The sequence below is a fragment of the Saccostrea cucullata genome, unplaced genomic scaffold (genome assembly GCF_032062105.1).
Source record: "Saccostrea cucullata isolate Sc308-1 unplaced genomic scaffold, CSIRO_AGI_Scuc_v1 ctg2831, whole genome shotgun sequence".
Classification (NCBI taxonomy): Eukaryota; Metazoa; Mollusca; class Bivalvia; order Ostreida; family Ostreidae; genus Saccostrea; species Saccostrea cuccullata.
Genome location: NW_026941473.1, coordinates 101,814 through 117,364, shown reverse-complemented (window position 1 = coordinate 117,364; position 15,551 = coordinate 101,814). Strand labels below are relative to the sequence as shown.

The window sequence follows — 15,551 nt, the reverse complement described above, 5'->3', positions numbered from 1 at the left end:
ATGAGATAGGTTTATAATTTCATGGAATTATGTTTTGTGAAGTTGAACTTAAATTTTTATTACACTATATCTGTCTTTTGATTAAGAGACAAAACATGCAATACCGGTATAAAGCATTTTTTTCAGTACCGTAGTACACGTATTCTTCAAAACATTTTCACAAATAAGAAAAATCCACTGGCTGACTCTCTAAGCTTTTTTTAAAAGCTAAACTTGTTCAGTTTTAGCCTAAGTGGAAGGAGGGACATACTAAAGACCTGATATACTAAAGACCTGATATTGACCTGATGGAATTTTTTTTAAATAATATTATTAGAAAATTATGAGTTGATTATGATTTTTCAAAACTAATTATTGATTATCAACCATAATTCAATGATAAAATGAACTTTATTTAATAAAACATGCATAATTTTATGAAATATTCGCTGAAAACGTTAACCTGATAAATTTCAATTGACCTGATAATTTTTGAATGACCTGATAATTTGTATTAACTTCATAAATATGCTTGAATTTATGTTTTAATTGACCACATATATTCTAATTACATTGTTTTACTATAATATAAGTGTTTTATTTCAAATAATATAAAATATTGATGCAATTTTATGAAATATTCGCTGAAAACGTTGACCTGATAATTTTCAATTGACCTGATAATTTTTGATTTGTATTAACCTGATAGATATGGTTAAATTAATGTTATAATTGACCATATATAGTTCAACTGCATAGTTTTACTATAATATAAGTGTTTTATATCAAATCATATAAATATTTGATGCAATTTTATGAAATATTCGCTGAAAACGTTAGATTGACCTGATATATTTTGAATGACCTGATTATTTTTATAAACCTGATAAATATGGTAAAATTTATGTTATAATTGACCATATTTAGTTCAACTGCATAGTTTTACCATAATATAAGTGTTTTATATCAAATAGTATGAAAATTTGATGCAATTTTATGAAATATTCGCTGAAAACGTTGACTTGATAATTTTTGAATGACCTGATTATTTTTATTATCCTGATAAATATTGTTAAATTTATGTTACAATTGACCATATATAGTTCAACTGCATAGTTTTACTATAATATAAGTATGTTATTTTAAATCATATAAATATTAGATGCAAATCAAGAAAATGACATTATTTTTTATATGACCTGATCATTATACTAAATACCTGATAATTCCAATGCCCTTATATTATTGGATGACCTGATGATTTTAAATGCCTGGTATATTTATTTTTTTTTTCTCCTAGAATTAAGACATAACTTATTATTATCAAATATATGCCGATTATCACAAATTATATTTTTTACGGCATGACCTGATAATAATACTAAGGACCTGATATTTTAATGAATGACCTGATATTCGAGGATAATCTGTCGATAATTATTAAGATTTTATAAAATATAAATTAAAACGCTTTTATATACAGACTAGCAGGAAATATAGAAATTTCCTGATATTTTAATCGACTTGATATTTCTTATAAACCGAAAATTTAGCGAATGACTTGATAGTTTAAATATTAGTTGACCTGATGGTTTTAAGTGACCTGATGGTTTTTAATTACCTGATATTTTTAAGTTACTGTAAATTCTTGATAGTGTTTTTTCAGAGAAGAACTCTTAGCCATACATGTAGGGAATATATGGATTTTATTTTTCAATTAAACCGTGGGAAGAATCTCCAAATAAAAGAAAGTGAATAATATAGATTGGAGAATCTAGATCGTTATAAACTTAACAATTTTTTTTTTTTTTACTAAAGTGAAAAGAATTTTATATAGAAAACTTCACCAATATTGTAATGATCACAAAGAATTTTTACTATCAGTGTTTATGGAATCATTTTTTTCTTAATTATAGAGAGAAACATTGTTTAATCTCTTAATAAATTTTCAATTAATTTCACATTCCTGTGCTTATCAAAGCATGTGGGGGCATTGTTAATTGTCCTAACACAGGTGTGTATATCTTATCACTGTATATACAAACCCTATCGATTAGGCAATGTGTATATACAAACAGCATGAGAAAAACCCTTTGACACTCTCGTCAAGATAGTATTAATTTTTACTACCAAAGTAAATATATTTAACAAATTCTGAATAAGACATAAAAAGATATCTTTATCATTACCAATCTTTTACGATCATAAAATCCATATTTTGAGTTTCAAAATTTTATTTAATTAAGCAAGCCAAACTTGTCAAATATGACCCCGAACAGCAGAACTTATGCTCATTCCAGAACGATGATATTACAATGATAAATATTGAAATTGTTTATTACCTAAAAATAGGAAATTGCACGCTGTGACAAAAGCAAGATAATACGATAACACACGGTACTCATCTTGAAAAATCAAGAGGAAATGAAAAATCTAGATATTTTATTGCATTATAGTATTTTGAGACGATAATTAGATTTATTCCCGCCCATGTGAATTGAAAAATGTCAATGAATTTGTTTATTCTTAATTACTAATTATTCTTATCATTAGTAATAAAGCAATATGTAATAGAGAGAGTTTAATGAGGTTAAAATTTTTGTTTGCAACTTCAATCAAGCGGCAGTTTTTTTTTATGGTTTCTTGATTATGCTGATCACTGTATCAATCAATCGATTAACAATTAGTTAATGAGTTTGCGAGTTTTGAAAAAAAAATATACTAACCTGCACACTATGATTAATGATAGTAAAAAGTAGTTTTTTCAAGAATTATTATTCATAATAATTAGTTCTATGCCAATAGCCATGATTACACATCTATGATTGCACATTTCCTTTCAGAAAATAAATGACATAAAAAAAAATAAATTTCCAAAAATTAAATACAAATATTGAAATATAATTTTTAATAGGGATATATTTTTTTTTAACTTAACAACAAAATAAACGTGTACATTAGTTTATGAAATGTATACAAATACAATGCTTTGAGTTATTATCCAATACACCATTCATAGAAAATATCAGGTCAATAAAAATATCAGGTCATTACTTTCACATAGTTTACTAGTATGACTCGATACCGATTTATAACAATATCTTTAAAGAAAAACATCATACTATAGACATACCTATCTATATACTTATCTGTACTTTCCCCCAGAAATAAAAGAATAAGAATAAGAATAAGAGAACAACAAACACAGAAAACAAGGAGAATTTATAAGTTTTTATTTCTATCAGGTCAACGGAAAAATCAGGTTAAACGATTTTCCTAGTTTATGTCTCGTTACACATAATTATACCAACATTTTTAAACATAATTATGCTTAAAATATCTGTCCTATACCCCAAAAATATAAAAATAACCAAAACATCACGATAAACACAGAAAACTCGGAGAATTTATTTCTATCAGGTCAATGGAAAATATCAGGTCAATACACTTTCTTACTTTATAGCTCGTTACTCATAATTAAACCGATATTTTTTAACCCAAACATACCTAATGTATCTGTCCTATACCCAAGAAATATAAGAATAACCAAAATATAATGATAAACTCAAAAAACACGGAGATTTTATAAGTTTTTATTTCCATCAGGTCAATATCAGGTCAATAAAAAAATATCAGGTCAAGCCATTTCCGTAGTTTATGGCTCGTTACGCATAATTATACCAATATTTTTTACAAATAAGTATGCCTAAATATCTGTCCTATACCCTAGAAATATAAGAATAATCAAAACATAACGATAAACACCAGAAAACACGGAGATTTTATAGGTTTTTATTTCCATCAGGTCAATATCAGGTCAATAAAAAAATATCAGGTCAAGCCATTTCCGTAGTTTATGGCTCGTTACGCATAATTATACCAATATTTTTTACAAATAAGTATGCCTAAATATCTGTCCTATACCCTAGAAATATAAGAATAATCAAAACATAACGATAAACACCAGAAAACACGGAGATTTTATAGGTTTTTATTTCCATCAGGTCAATATCAGGTCAATAAAAAAATATCAGGTCAAGCCATTTCCGTAGTTTATGGCTCGTTACGCATAAATATACCAATATTTTTACAAATAATTATGCCTAAATATCTTTCCTATACCCCAGAAATATAAACAAAACCAAAACATAATGTTAAACACAGAAAACAGAGAAATTATTTTAATTTTTATTTCATCAGGTCAATATCAGGTCTTTAGTATATCAGGTCTTTAGTATCTTCCACGGAAGGATGAAGAAGTGCCAGAATTTGATAATATGCTGCATAATTTTTACAACACGATATATTGACCAGGATTCGTGATTTTTTTTTTACATGTCGTGCTTGAACAGTCGAAATAAGAGAAATGGGAAAAAAATTTCCAAATGAAGTATTGGAGAATATTTTCAAGCATATGGATGCGAGAACTTTAATGCATAGCAAGAAAGTTTGTATTCGTTGGAAAGAAATTATTTCGAAGATGGAACTGATGGGAAACCTATGGCTAGATTATTGCCTTCGAGAAATCCCCAAGTGCATTTTAATTGATATCTCTAAACTTGACCATGACTTGGTGGAAACGAGTAAAGGAGATATTTTTTATCACATGCTTTCTAAGATGGGGTGGATTTTCTGGAAGGAAATATTTAAAGAATATGTAAGAGCATGGCGTGTAAAACAGGATCTCTATGTTATGACAACTGTAAAATATAACCAAGACTTTGGCCAAGTAACAGCACTGGCATTTAATGGTAATCATCAGGGATTTTAAGTTTTCTTTTAGAGGTGAAACAATCAGGTCCAGTACAATCTCTTGATTTAGCTATATAGCTTTAAATAGCTATATAGCTTTATTAAGCTATTCAGTATAGTGCTTAATTTAGCTATTTTACTACACTTTTTTCTTAAAGGTGTAATTTTCTCAGTATGTACAAAAAAGCGCACCTTGGTGCCGTGATGATATACAACTTTGAATTCTTCTTAAAATAATGCATGTAAAAATCACTCATCAAATTACGTCTCCTTGAGAGACTTTGTACTCAAAGTTTTACAAGTTTTGGGGCTATATAAAGCAATTGATACAGTTACTTCTGCAATGATATTATAATGGAGACCAATTATGTTCAACAAGATAATTGATTGGTAACAGTTCAGCACAATGAGAAGCAATCATACTTTTCCTTGCCTCAAGGCACCCAAGGTAGTGGACAGTTAGTCTAACAATAGACATTCTTTTTTTGCTTAAAAGTATTCAAAAGCTGCAAGATTAGAACTATCTTTGATTTTGGTTGTTGTTTTAATAGTCCATACTACATGTACGAAGCGTCAAATACATGCGACTTTTTGTTTATTTTCAGCAAAAAACATTTTTGTGAAAAACTGTATATAAATAGCTAAATAAAGCCATTTTGAATAGCTTAATAAAGCTATATAGCTATTTAAAGCTTTATAGCTAAATCAAGAGATTGTACTGGACCTGACAATATGTGCCTTGTTGATCAAAAAATTAAAACAGTTACTTAATATTTCAAATCAACAAAAACTAATTGATTAGTATGAATATTGACTGTGAATGATATAATTATAAATAAAGTTTTCTAGGTGATTCATCATTTAAGTTTCTCTGTTAAATGTACTGATTGTACCAGCTGACCTTCTCAATGCAATAATTTTGTAATTCCAGATTTGGTTTTATATAGTGGTTTTGAAAATGGTGATGTTTTTCTCTGGAAGAATTTAGACACAGGTCAAAAGAGCACAAAAGTTACTGACTCAGTTTACTCTCCTGTGCAGGCAATTTACTGTAACCCAAAAGGTTTGTATTCACGTACCCTATAATAATAAATCCCTATTAACGGCCCCTGTCCATATAAGTATATGTATTGATATTGTACGCGGGTTTTGTATGTATGAACTTTGTAGGAAGTATAACCTCTCAGCTTCAAGGTATTGGTAAGAAGACAGAGACACTTATGGTTGTGTACAAAGATAAGGTGAAACTTTACAGAAATGAAGGGCGGAAATCGGCAAGCAATGTATCACAATGGCAGTGGCAGCAAGAAGTTTCTAGGAAGCCATGTGAAAAGTAAGGTGGTTTAAGGATATTATTCTTTATCAATATAATACAGTACTTTTTTGTTCCAAATTAAAAAAAAAAAAAAAAAAGAAGAAAAATGTAGAGTTTAAATGAGGTTGTTAAAATCCTTGTATCATCAAATTATCTGTCCGCAGCAGGCCTGTATTGTATTCAGAAGCATGTTTTTGAGTTATGAATAAGCTGGTAGACATATAAATCTCATATGCGAATGATAACAGAATATTGCTGTACATGTATAAATAATGAAAGTTGACAATGGAAAAACTGAGTCATCTCTCTGAATTGCAGGCATACAATTTAGTTGTTGTTTGGCCTTTATCTTCTATTATAGTCATTAAGACTAACAAGTATAAAACAGATGTGGCACACTCTTTAGTATCTTTTATAGGCCATATTCATCAATAAACCCTAAACCCTCAGTTTTTATCAAATTGGATAGTTCAGAGTATCCTTGGCTCAAGGGCTTTCCTAAGGAATCACTGTCTAGTTAGTAGAGTATGCAAGGGCATCAACTATAGTTGGAAGCATGGGATAATTTGCATAACGAGCGAAGCTTAGACTTATGTCTCATCCAAAGTCCAATCAATGCCTCTCATCTCCGAGCATCACAGAACCCACTTACAGTACCGACCGGACACAACCTAACACCAGAGCGAACCCCGAGCGGACCCCGCGTTCGCTTCCCGGGTTCGCTCGGGGTCAGCTCTGGGTCCGCTAGAGCGAACCCTGCGTTCCCTTCCTAGGACCGCTTTAGGCACTGATGCGTGAAGCGGACCCCGCTTTTATCTCAACGCCAGAAAGCCCCGCCCCTTGTATATTCCAATACAGTAATGGTATTGTGGATCGATCATTGTTGTTTATGCGACGATGTGGACATGTACACTGTACATGTAAACAGTGATATAATGGAGAACATTGATAAATTTTCTAAAATCCAACTGTACATTCGACGTAGATTTACATGTACATGAATAATTGATTTCCTTAATTTCTCGATCCCGAGAAATTCAAACTAATTTAAGAGCGGGTTATTAGGCATTTATTTTTCTTAAGTTATAACGAGAAAACAAAAAAAAAAGAGGAAAAACAGAGTGTTGAATTGATTTTCAGTTAATCGAATGGTGTACAAATGAAACTGACGAAAGAAATCTAAACTAAATACTTTTAAATTCATGCTTTATGTAGTCTAAAAATACATTTGTTATTCCTTACGTTTTGCTGAATCGTAGTTTAAATGTTTGCTTAACACGTGAATAATGATATCGCATCTATAAATTACATGTAACCTTTTGTACATCTGATATATTTAGATTTCATTTATAGTAGTTACACATTAAAAGTTCGTAATAAATATTTACTGGACATTTTCTATAAAAAAAAAAAATTACACTGTATATTAGATCATTTTCACGGTCAGAATTTTGGAGCGAGTATGATTTTTATCAGAAACAAGAGGCCCATGGGCCTTATAGGTCAACTGAGCATTATGCAACAACTTTCCAGTTATTGAATTTGAATCATGTTTTAAGCCAGATGCTATGGCATTCACAATTTTGAAAGAGGCATCATTGATCATAACTATACACTTAGCAGTTGCTTAGTTTGGTAACTTAATACCCAAAGGCAGGGCAGAGGAAAAAAAATGCTTTTCAACTAATCAGTAATATTCAGCAATAATCAGTAGTGCCCCTACCACACATGAACTCAGACCCTTAGGCCTAGATCCACACATTGCGAAATTTTTGAAGGCATCCTTGCTTTTCAAAAATATTTGATTAATACTAAGGAGCAGATTTCAAACAATTCATTCATTTTCAGTCTATAAGTACAGCCCCCCCCCCCTCCCGCCTCTATGGTACCCCTGACCCTGGGGCCTTGACATTCACATTTCTGAAAGATTAGGCCTTGTTAATAACTATATCGATAGTTCATCTGCTTAATACCCAGGAGCACAGAAGAAAATTTTCAAAGAAGTCATGTATTTTCACTCTATAATCAATAGAGCCCCACCCTAACACCAGAACCCCTGACCCTGGGGCCCTAAAATTCAAAATTGTGGTAGAGGCACTCTTGCTCATCATAACTATGCACTTAGTTTGTCTATTTAATACCCAGGAGCACAGAAGAAGATTTTCAAAGAATTCATGTATTTTCAGTATATAATCAATAGAGCCCCGTCCTAACACCAGAACCCCTGACCCTGGGGCCATTAAATTCACAATTTTGGTAGAGGCACTCTTGCTCATCATAACTATGTACTTAGTTGGTTTATTTAATACCCAGCAGCAGAGAAGAAGATTTTCAAAGAAATAATGCATTTTCACTATATACTTATTTAGCCCCGCCCTAGCACTAGAACCCCTGACCCCAGGGCCATGAATTTCACAATTTTGGTTGAGGACTCAATGCTAATTACAATCATGTAAACAGTTTGACTGCTTGATGTCCAGGAGTAAAGAAGAAGATTTTTAAAGATTGCATTAATTTTAGTGGTTTTGGCCCCACCCCTCAGGCCCCAGGGGGGGGGCAGGGATCATGAAATTCACAATTTTTGTTCCTTTTCACCCATAGATGCTTTGTGCCAAATTTGGTTGAAATTGGTTCAGTGGTTGCAGAGAAGAAGCTGAAAATGTTCAAATGTTATCGCACAACGCACGATGATGGACGAAAACAGATAGCAATAGGTCACCTGAGTTTACTCAGGTGACCTAAAAAGAAAAAGGCAAATAATAATTGTTCTCCCGACCCGATGAAAATATATTAATATATGCCCCGTATTTCACACACACATTGTCTTAAAAAATTCTAATTATTTAATTATTTTATTTATGATTTCTCAATTTACGTGTTACATTAAATTATTCAACTGAATTACTTCACCAGAATGAACGTGAATTAGACCCAATTCCTGATGATACTTAACAAGATTATTCTTTCAATTTAGTGTTAGTAACTCTACTGTTAGTTTGCGTTACCAACTCTCGAACAACCCACATAACTATGTATTCCTTACGCCTTTATTAATTATTTTTTCCCAATAATTAGTCCTAAAACATTTCAAAATTTATAATACATGTAGATCATAATTCATATGTTAAAATATTCCTTCTATATTATATTTCTCTGATTATTCTTTGTCAAGTATAGTTACGCCATTTTGAGAGAATGAAACAATGTACGATTTACTAAATGTCGTGATTAATTAGCGTAATTAATTTGTTCAGTTATGTAAATCGCACTTCAACTGAGTGTACCCCGATAAACCATACATATTTCATAGAGTGTTTATATAAATTTCCAATTCAACATGTAAAACATACTAAATATATAGTGTTTAGTAGTAGTGCTAGATGTTTTTGGTTTTTAACTTTTTTCTTTGTCCTGAGGAAGGGACAGAGCGTCCCGAAAACTGTTGGTCATTTTTAGTGCTTTATGTATATCTTCCTGTGCGTATATTTTTTGAAAAAAAAATAGCTGCAGCAGGCTTATAGAAAACAATTTGAGTACAGTATTGGGAGGACGACTCAGAAATTTAAGTAAAAGTCATCAGGTTTTATTATTAAAATCAAGTCTAATGATGAGTTTACAGTTATGATCTCTCTCTCTCTCTCTCTCTCTGTATAACTCTCTCTCTCTCTCGAAAATAAATATATAAATATAAAATACAACCCAGAGAATTAAAATAAATAAATATTAAATAACATTTTAATTATCATAATAGATTTACACAGCACATTCACACGTTTTGCTTGTATGTACAGTGTTTAGATTTATATCGAATTAAATGAACACATTCGATCTTATATCCCAATCGACAGATCAATATGCTATTTTGATTGGTTGATGCCCTGATTGGTTAATCGCTAATCCTGATTGACAGCTCTGTAAAGAAATACCGAACCCACGTTCGCTCTCTGGGACCGCTACTGAATTTGGGGTTCGCTCTCCGGTAGGTACTGTAGATACATTGGCCTTATGAGGATCATTGTTATAAAAGAAGGATTAAACTAACTTAACTCTTAAGAAAAAAGTGCCACTTGTATGACCAGTATGGGATTTGGGCACACTATTCTGTTTCACTGTTTCAGTCCCCATGAGTTCTGTCCCTTACCTGGTGGCCATTTATCCTCCTTTGAGTGTGTGTAAGTGTGTGTGAGGATTGGATGGATATTCATTGGCCTTATGAGGATCATTGTTATAAAAGAAGGATTAAACTAACTTAACTCTTAAGAAAAAAGTGCCACTTGTATGACCAGTATGGGATTTGGGCACTCTGAATTTCTATTCTGTTTCACTGTTTCAGTCCCCATGAGTTCTGTCCCTTACCTGGTGGCCATTTATCCTCCTTTGAGTGGTATTCTGGGGGATACATCCACCAGACAGAAGAAACCACAAAACGGATAAGTGTGTGTGAGGATTGGATGGATATTCATATCACAGCTGCAGCAGCCACCAAAGGAAAGGTAAGAATATAGGTGAAAGGTAACAAAATGGTTCTGAAATAGCCCCCCTCCCTTTTCACACCTCTTTTATTTTTATCCCCATTTGCCCTCATTGCATGTTGACAGATTTAAAAACAGGGAGAATTCCAAGTATAGATGGTATTTCCACTTTTTGAAGTATAAATAAAAGTTATCGATAATAACTGTGCCAACACAGATGTTGTGTGACTGTTTTGTGATTGGGCTTGGGATACGAATATATTCCATTAATGGTGCCATATTGTCTAGTATTGTACCTGTAGTAGCGCAAGTTTATTACAGTTTACATGCGTTAGTTGTGGATTCTCCCCTACCATTGCACTGGTAATACTTATACGATATGCTGTATGAAGAAAAAAAAACTGTGTCTAAAGCATGCTGAATTTGTCCTTAATTTTTTTTTCTTGTAGATAGTATTTGGAAGGAACTCAGGGGAAGTCTTCTACATCAGCGGTAGTTCTTCTGTAACAGTGCTGGATAATCTGAGATCCAGGGTCCGACAGCTGATCATCAAAGGAAAAACTATTCTGTGTTTGACTGGTAACACTTTGAGTTTATAACTAATGGAAATGAGGTCTTTTAAACATGTTTTATAAGTAAGCAATTCAAAAGATAAGTGATCATATGTACTTGTATGTTGAGGAACATAACAATCTGACATTTAAAAAGACAGAGTTTTGATACTGCGTTCTGTAGATGTTTTATTTTTAAGAGTTAAAAATCATTTCATATTGTACATTTCTGAATGTGCTAAAACATAAATGTGCTAGCCATATCAACTTTAAGCAGCTTTCAGCCTAAGATGCTAAATAAATTATACACAGTCAAAGGAAATGAAATCTGGTTTACAGCATCTTTAAGAGTTTGAATGTACATTGTAATTTTAAATCTACTCAAACACCTGTTTTCATTTTGAATTCACTTTATAGGTATATTGTCTCACAACAAAATTATTAAAGGTTAGAGCATACTAAATTCATTAAGTCTGTTTTTTGACAAGTACTGTAAAATCACATATTTTTGAGAGGTCAGATTTTTGTGGTTTTTGGAAAATATATAGGTTCATGGGGATTTGATTTCATGGATTAAGAATTGTTCAGTGGTAATATATGTGGAAAATTGCATTTCATGGTGGACATAAATTCGTGGGTCTCTTCTTACCTTGAAAACAACGAAATTAACCCCCCATGAGGAATATTTTACTGCAATTATATGCCCAACTATATTTATCATTGATGCATATAATCCCTTCATATATAACTTGCTTCAATGGATATGGTATTTATAGACTCGAATGTTAACACATCATATCATAGACAGTGACCCATGTGAAACCATAAAAGGGATAATGTTTTTTGAAGATGTTTGCTGAAAATAGTGATTTCATAGTAATACACATAACAAATATCCAATTCCTACCTCTAACATTTCATTTCAACTACAGTAAATACATTCACTCACCATCAGATACACTGCACCAGCATGTGCATGATCTCAGTTTTTACTTATTGGTAAAAATGATCAGGTGTGGTTATGAATTGAAATAATAGTGAAATCATACATGTATAGTGAAAAATAATTTTCCTATGCTTATTTAGGTTATAGTTACTGTATTCAAATAAAATGTTTGTATTTCAGATGATTCACACATCCATATATCAGCTAACTTTGCTACATTCTGTAAACTAGATGCCCACAAAGCCTTTGGGTGTCATGTGGAATGTATAGCATGGCAGGCGTCAATACTAGTGATTGGAACAAAATATGGTAAGTTAAGTAAAAATAATGTGTGCATGAAAAAACTGATGATACATGTAGCCCCTGCTGCTGTAAGGCAGCTCAAGGCTAAGGTTAAAGATTTCAAGATTTTAATATGTAAGTGAAACTCTAAGGTCAAGTGTGAAAAAAATTATAACATGCAAAGGTCTTGTCTCAGGGAATTTACATTTGAAATGTACCAGTAATAGCCCTAGTACTTATGACTAAGGTAACAGTTTTTCAAAAGTAGGTCAGTCTCATAAGTACAAAAATAGTGGTCCTTAAGGAAAGATCTTGTTGCAAGAAAAGCATTAGTGAAATATGAAAGTCAAAATAGCAACAGTGTTTCATTAACACATCTTTTCTTTCTTTTATCAAACTTGTCAGAGATGGCATGCAGATGCTGGTAAATTAGAGCACCATCTATAAAATGCTTATGCAGCGAAACGATTTGCACTTCATTATTCAAGAAAAACAATAAGAAATATGGTACATAATATATTAAAATCAACATACAGTCAAACCTCATTATTTTGAACTCGATAGCACTGAGAAAAAACTATGTCTGAGGGATTGAGACATTTAAAGGTTAAATATTTAAGAAATACATGGTAACAAGCTAATTCAAAGAATTGTGGTCCCCCACTTTCGGTGTCTTTGTGGGTGAGATTTTTATGACATATTGTCTCAAATATGAATGCCCTATCATATGTCATTTAGAAATTTAAAAATCAGTCCTGAAGGTCAAGGTCAATAGGTCACAAATCATAGCATGCTTGGAAATATTTTGTCACAGGTAATGCTTATATCAAATATGAAAGTCATATCTCTTCTCAATATAAGGAACAAAATATGTTTTTGAAACACTGAGAACCCCTAATGGCAACATGCCGAAGATTAAACTTTTCTTAAATGCATTTTAAATATATTATTACCCAAAGATTTTTTATTAAAAGTAGGTCAAACTCCAAGGTCAAGGTCATTCTTGAAATCCAATGAAAGGTCCTGTCACAAGGATTAAATATGTGAAACATGAAAGCCTTAGGCCTAACCCTTTAAAAGTTACGGTCATTGTTTGTTTTTAAAAAGTAAGTTAATATCCAAGGTCAAAGGGTCAAAGTTCTTTGTATCCAATGAAGAAGTCTTCTCACAAGAATTACATATGTGAAGTATGAAAGCCCTATCCCTTACTGTTCAAAAGTTATGGCCAAAGTTAAAGTTTTTTCACAAGTACAAAAATCTCAAAGATCAAGGTCAAAAGGTCAAGGCTGTTGGTATCCAATGAAAGGCCTTGCCACAAGAAATACATATTTGAAATATGAAAGTCCTAGTTTTTACCACTCAAAAGTTATGGCAAAAGTAAAATATCGGAATTTTTATGTAAAAGTGAGTCAAACTCCAAGGTTAAGGTCAAAAGGTCAAATTTGGTGGTACCCAAAGACAGGTCTTGTCAAAAGGAATACACATTTGAAATATGAAAGTCATAGCTCCACTTAAGGATGACGTTTACTCAGGTTTCAGATAACAGAAAGGAAATTTTATAAAGTATAATATGTTAAATCAAAAATTGTTCTAAATGGATAAAATAAGCAAGTTTTAAATCGAAATCAATTTAAAAATTTAATATTTTATTATTTAAAGAAAATATACAGGTACAAAAGTCAATGTAATGTAATGCAGAGGAAATTCGGACTAAATTTTTAATTTTTCAATTTTGTCAAAAATTTTGATTTCTTTCAATAATAATCACGAAGTAAAGGTTAAATGTATTTTTAAACATCATTTTGCAAATATTATATGTGTTAAAGCTCATAAATTATTTCAAATAATTGAAAGAATAAAGAATGCTACAAAATAAAGAAATTAAAAAATATGTACAAAAACCATTCCAGACAATATATCTCAATAATTTGATCAATGACCCCATATAATATGAATACTATGAGAATTAGGGCATCAAAAGTAATCTGAGGCTATAGATAGTTTAGAGTTCTTGTCAGTCAGATTTTTGTAATATTCGATTTAGAATGGGGAAAAAATATAGATATGACAGAGGAAATTCGGACTGTTATAATTATCACATTTCTGGGCCAAACTCCAATCATTTCTTTATATGAAGCAATGCTGTTCCATTGCTATAATATTTCATTATTTAAAGAGTTTAGTTGCTTGTAATATTTTGTGTGTATAGAAAAAATTGATCAAAGTGTGAAAAATTGAGGTATTTCCCGAGAAATACTCAGGGGCCATTAGCATGAAAAGTAGGTCATTGACCTAGTTATTTGAAATTGAAATTTAACACAAGAATCATCGGTGCACAATGTGCAATAGGGGTTTTTCGTTCTTATCAGTGGAATTTTTGGTCATCTGAGTAAAGGTGTACCTTAATCAAAAGTTATGGGCAATGTTAAAGTTTTTGTGATGGACGGACAGACTGACAGACTGCAAGGAGAGATGGACAGACAAATGAGATTTAATGTCCCCTCACTTTCGCAAAAGCGGGGGACAATAATAGGAATTGCCAATTATTTTGACATACCCAAGTTATTTGATATATCCATGTTCGAGTTACCAAGGTTCAACTGTATTTTGTGTACAATTTATTGTAGGTGTTGTTCACGTTTATCATGTTCCCACAGAAAAAAGTCTGCTGGATTTAGACTTGAACAAGTCCACTGTGATTCCGTTGAACTGTGAACATGTGAATGCCATAGCAATAGGGGATGATGGGAGTAGACCAGTGGTTGCCGTGGCAACAGATACTGTCGGAATCATGCATGTCATTCGTTGGTGAATTTGTGTTCTTGGATTCTTGATTCTTAGTTTTGTTTTTGAATATTTATGGAGTATATATAATAGAAATTGCTCCGATATCGGTGCAGTGTAAGAGTCACTAAAAATTTTTTGTTTTGTTTTTTTTTTAATTGAAGATTGTTCAAATAAAGGTCCACACCTTCTTCCAGAGGAGATAATTAGGAATTAGTGAACGAATAACATCTTTTTTAAATCTCCACCTCAAGAACTACTTGGCTAGAAAATATCAAACTATTATAAACGCATCTATAGGTTGTGTGGTTTTTTTGGTTTTATATTATGACCCTTGGGTTGAGGGTGATACCAGTCCCGGCCATAACAGGCGATTGTTATCTGAGAATAATTGTGGTTTATGTCTAAAAATTATTATAATAAACATATTAGATATGCTTTATGTAAAATTTGGGTTGTTTAATTAAGCA

At 31.7% G+C, this 15,551-nt stretch overlaps 1 protein-coding gene across 1 annotated transcript; it reads left to right on the top strand.

Annotated features, from left to right (window-relative positions):
• Window positions 1-4,230: 4,230 nt before the first annotated feature.
• On the top strand, window positions 4,231-15,227 carry LOC134257883 (uncharacterized). Its single transcript, XM_062740461.1, has 7 exons — window positions 4,231-4,730; window positions 5,663-5,794; window positions 5,902-6,064; window positions 10,380-10,539; window positions 10,968-11,097; window positions 12,196-12,324; window positions 14,925-15,227. The coding sequence occupies exons 1-7, from the start codon at window positions 4,346-4,348 to the stop codon at window positions 15,107-15,109; spliced, it is 1,284 nt and encodes a 427-aa protein (XP_062596445.1). The 5' UTR covers window positions 4,231-4,345; the 3' UTR covers window positions 15,110-15,227.
• The last annotated feature ends 324 nt before the right edge of the window (window positions 15,228-15,551 follow it).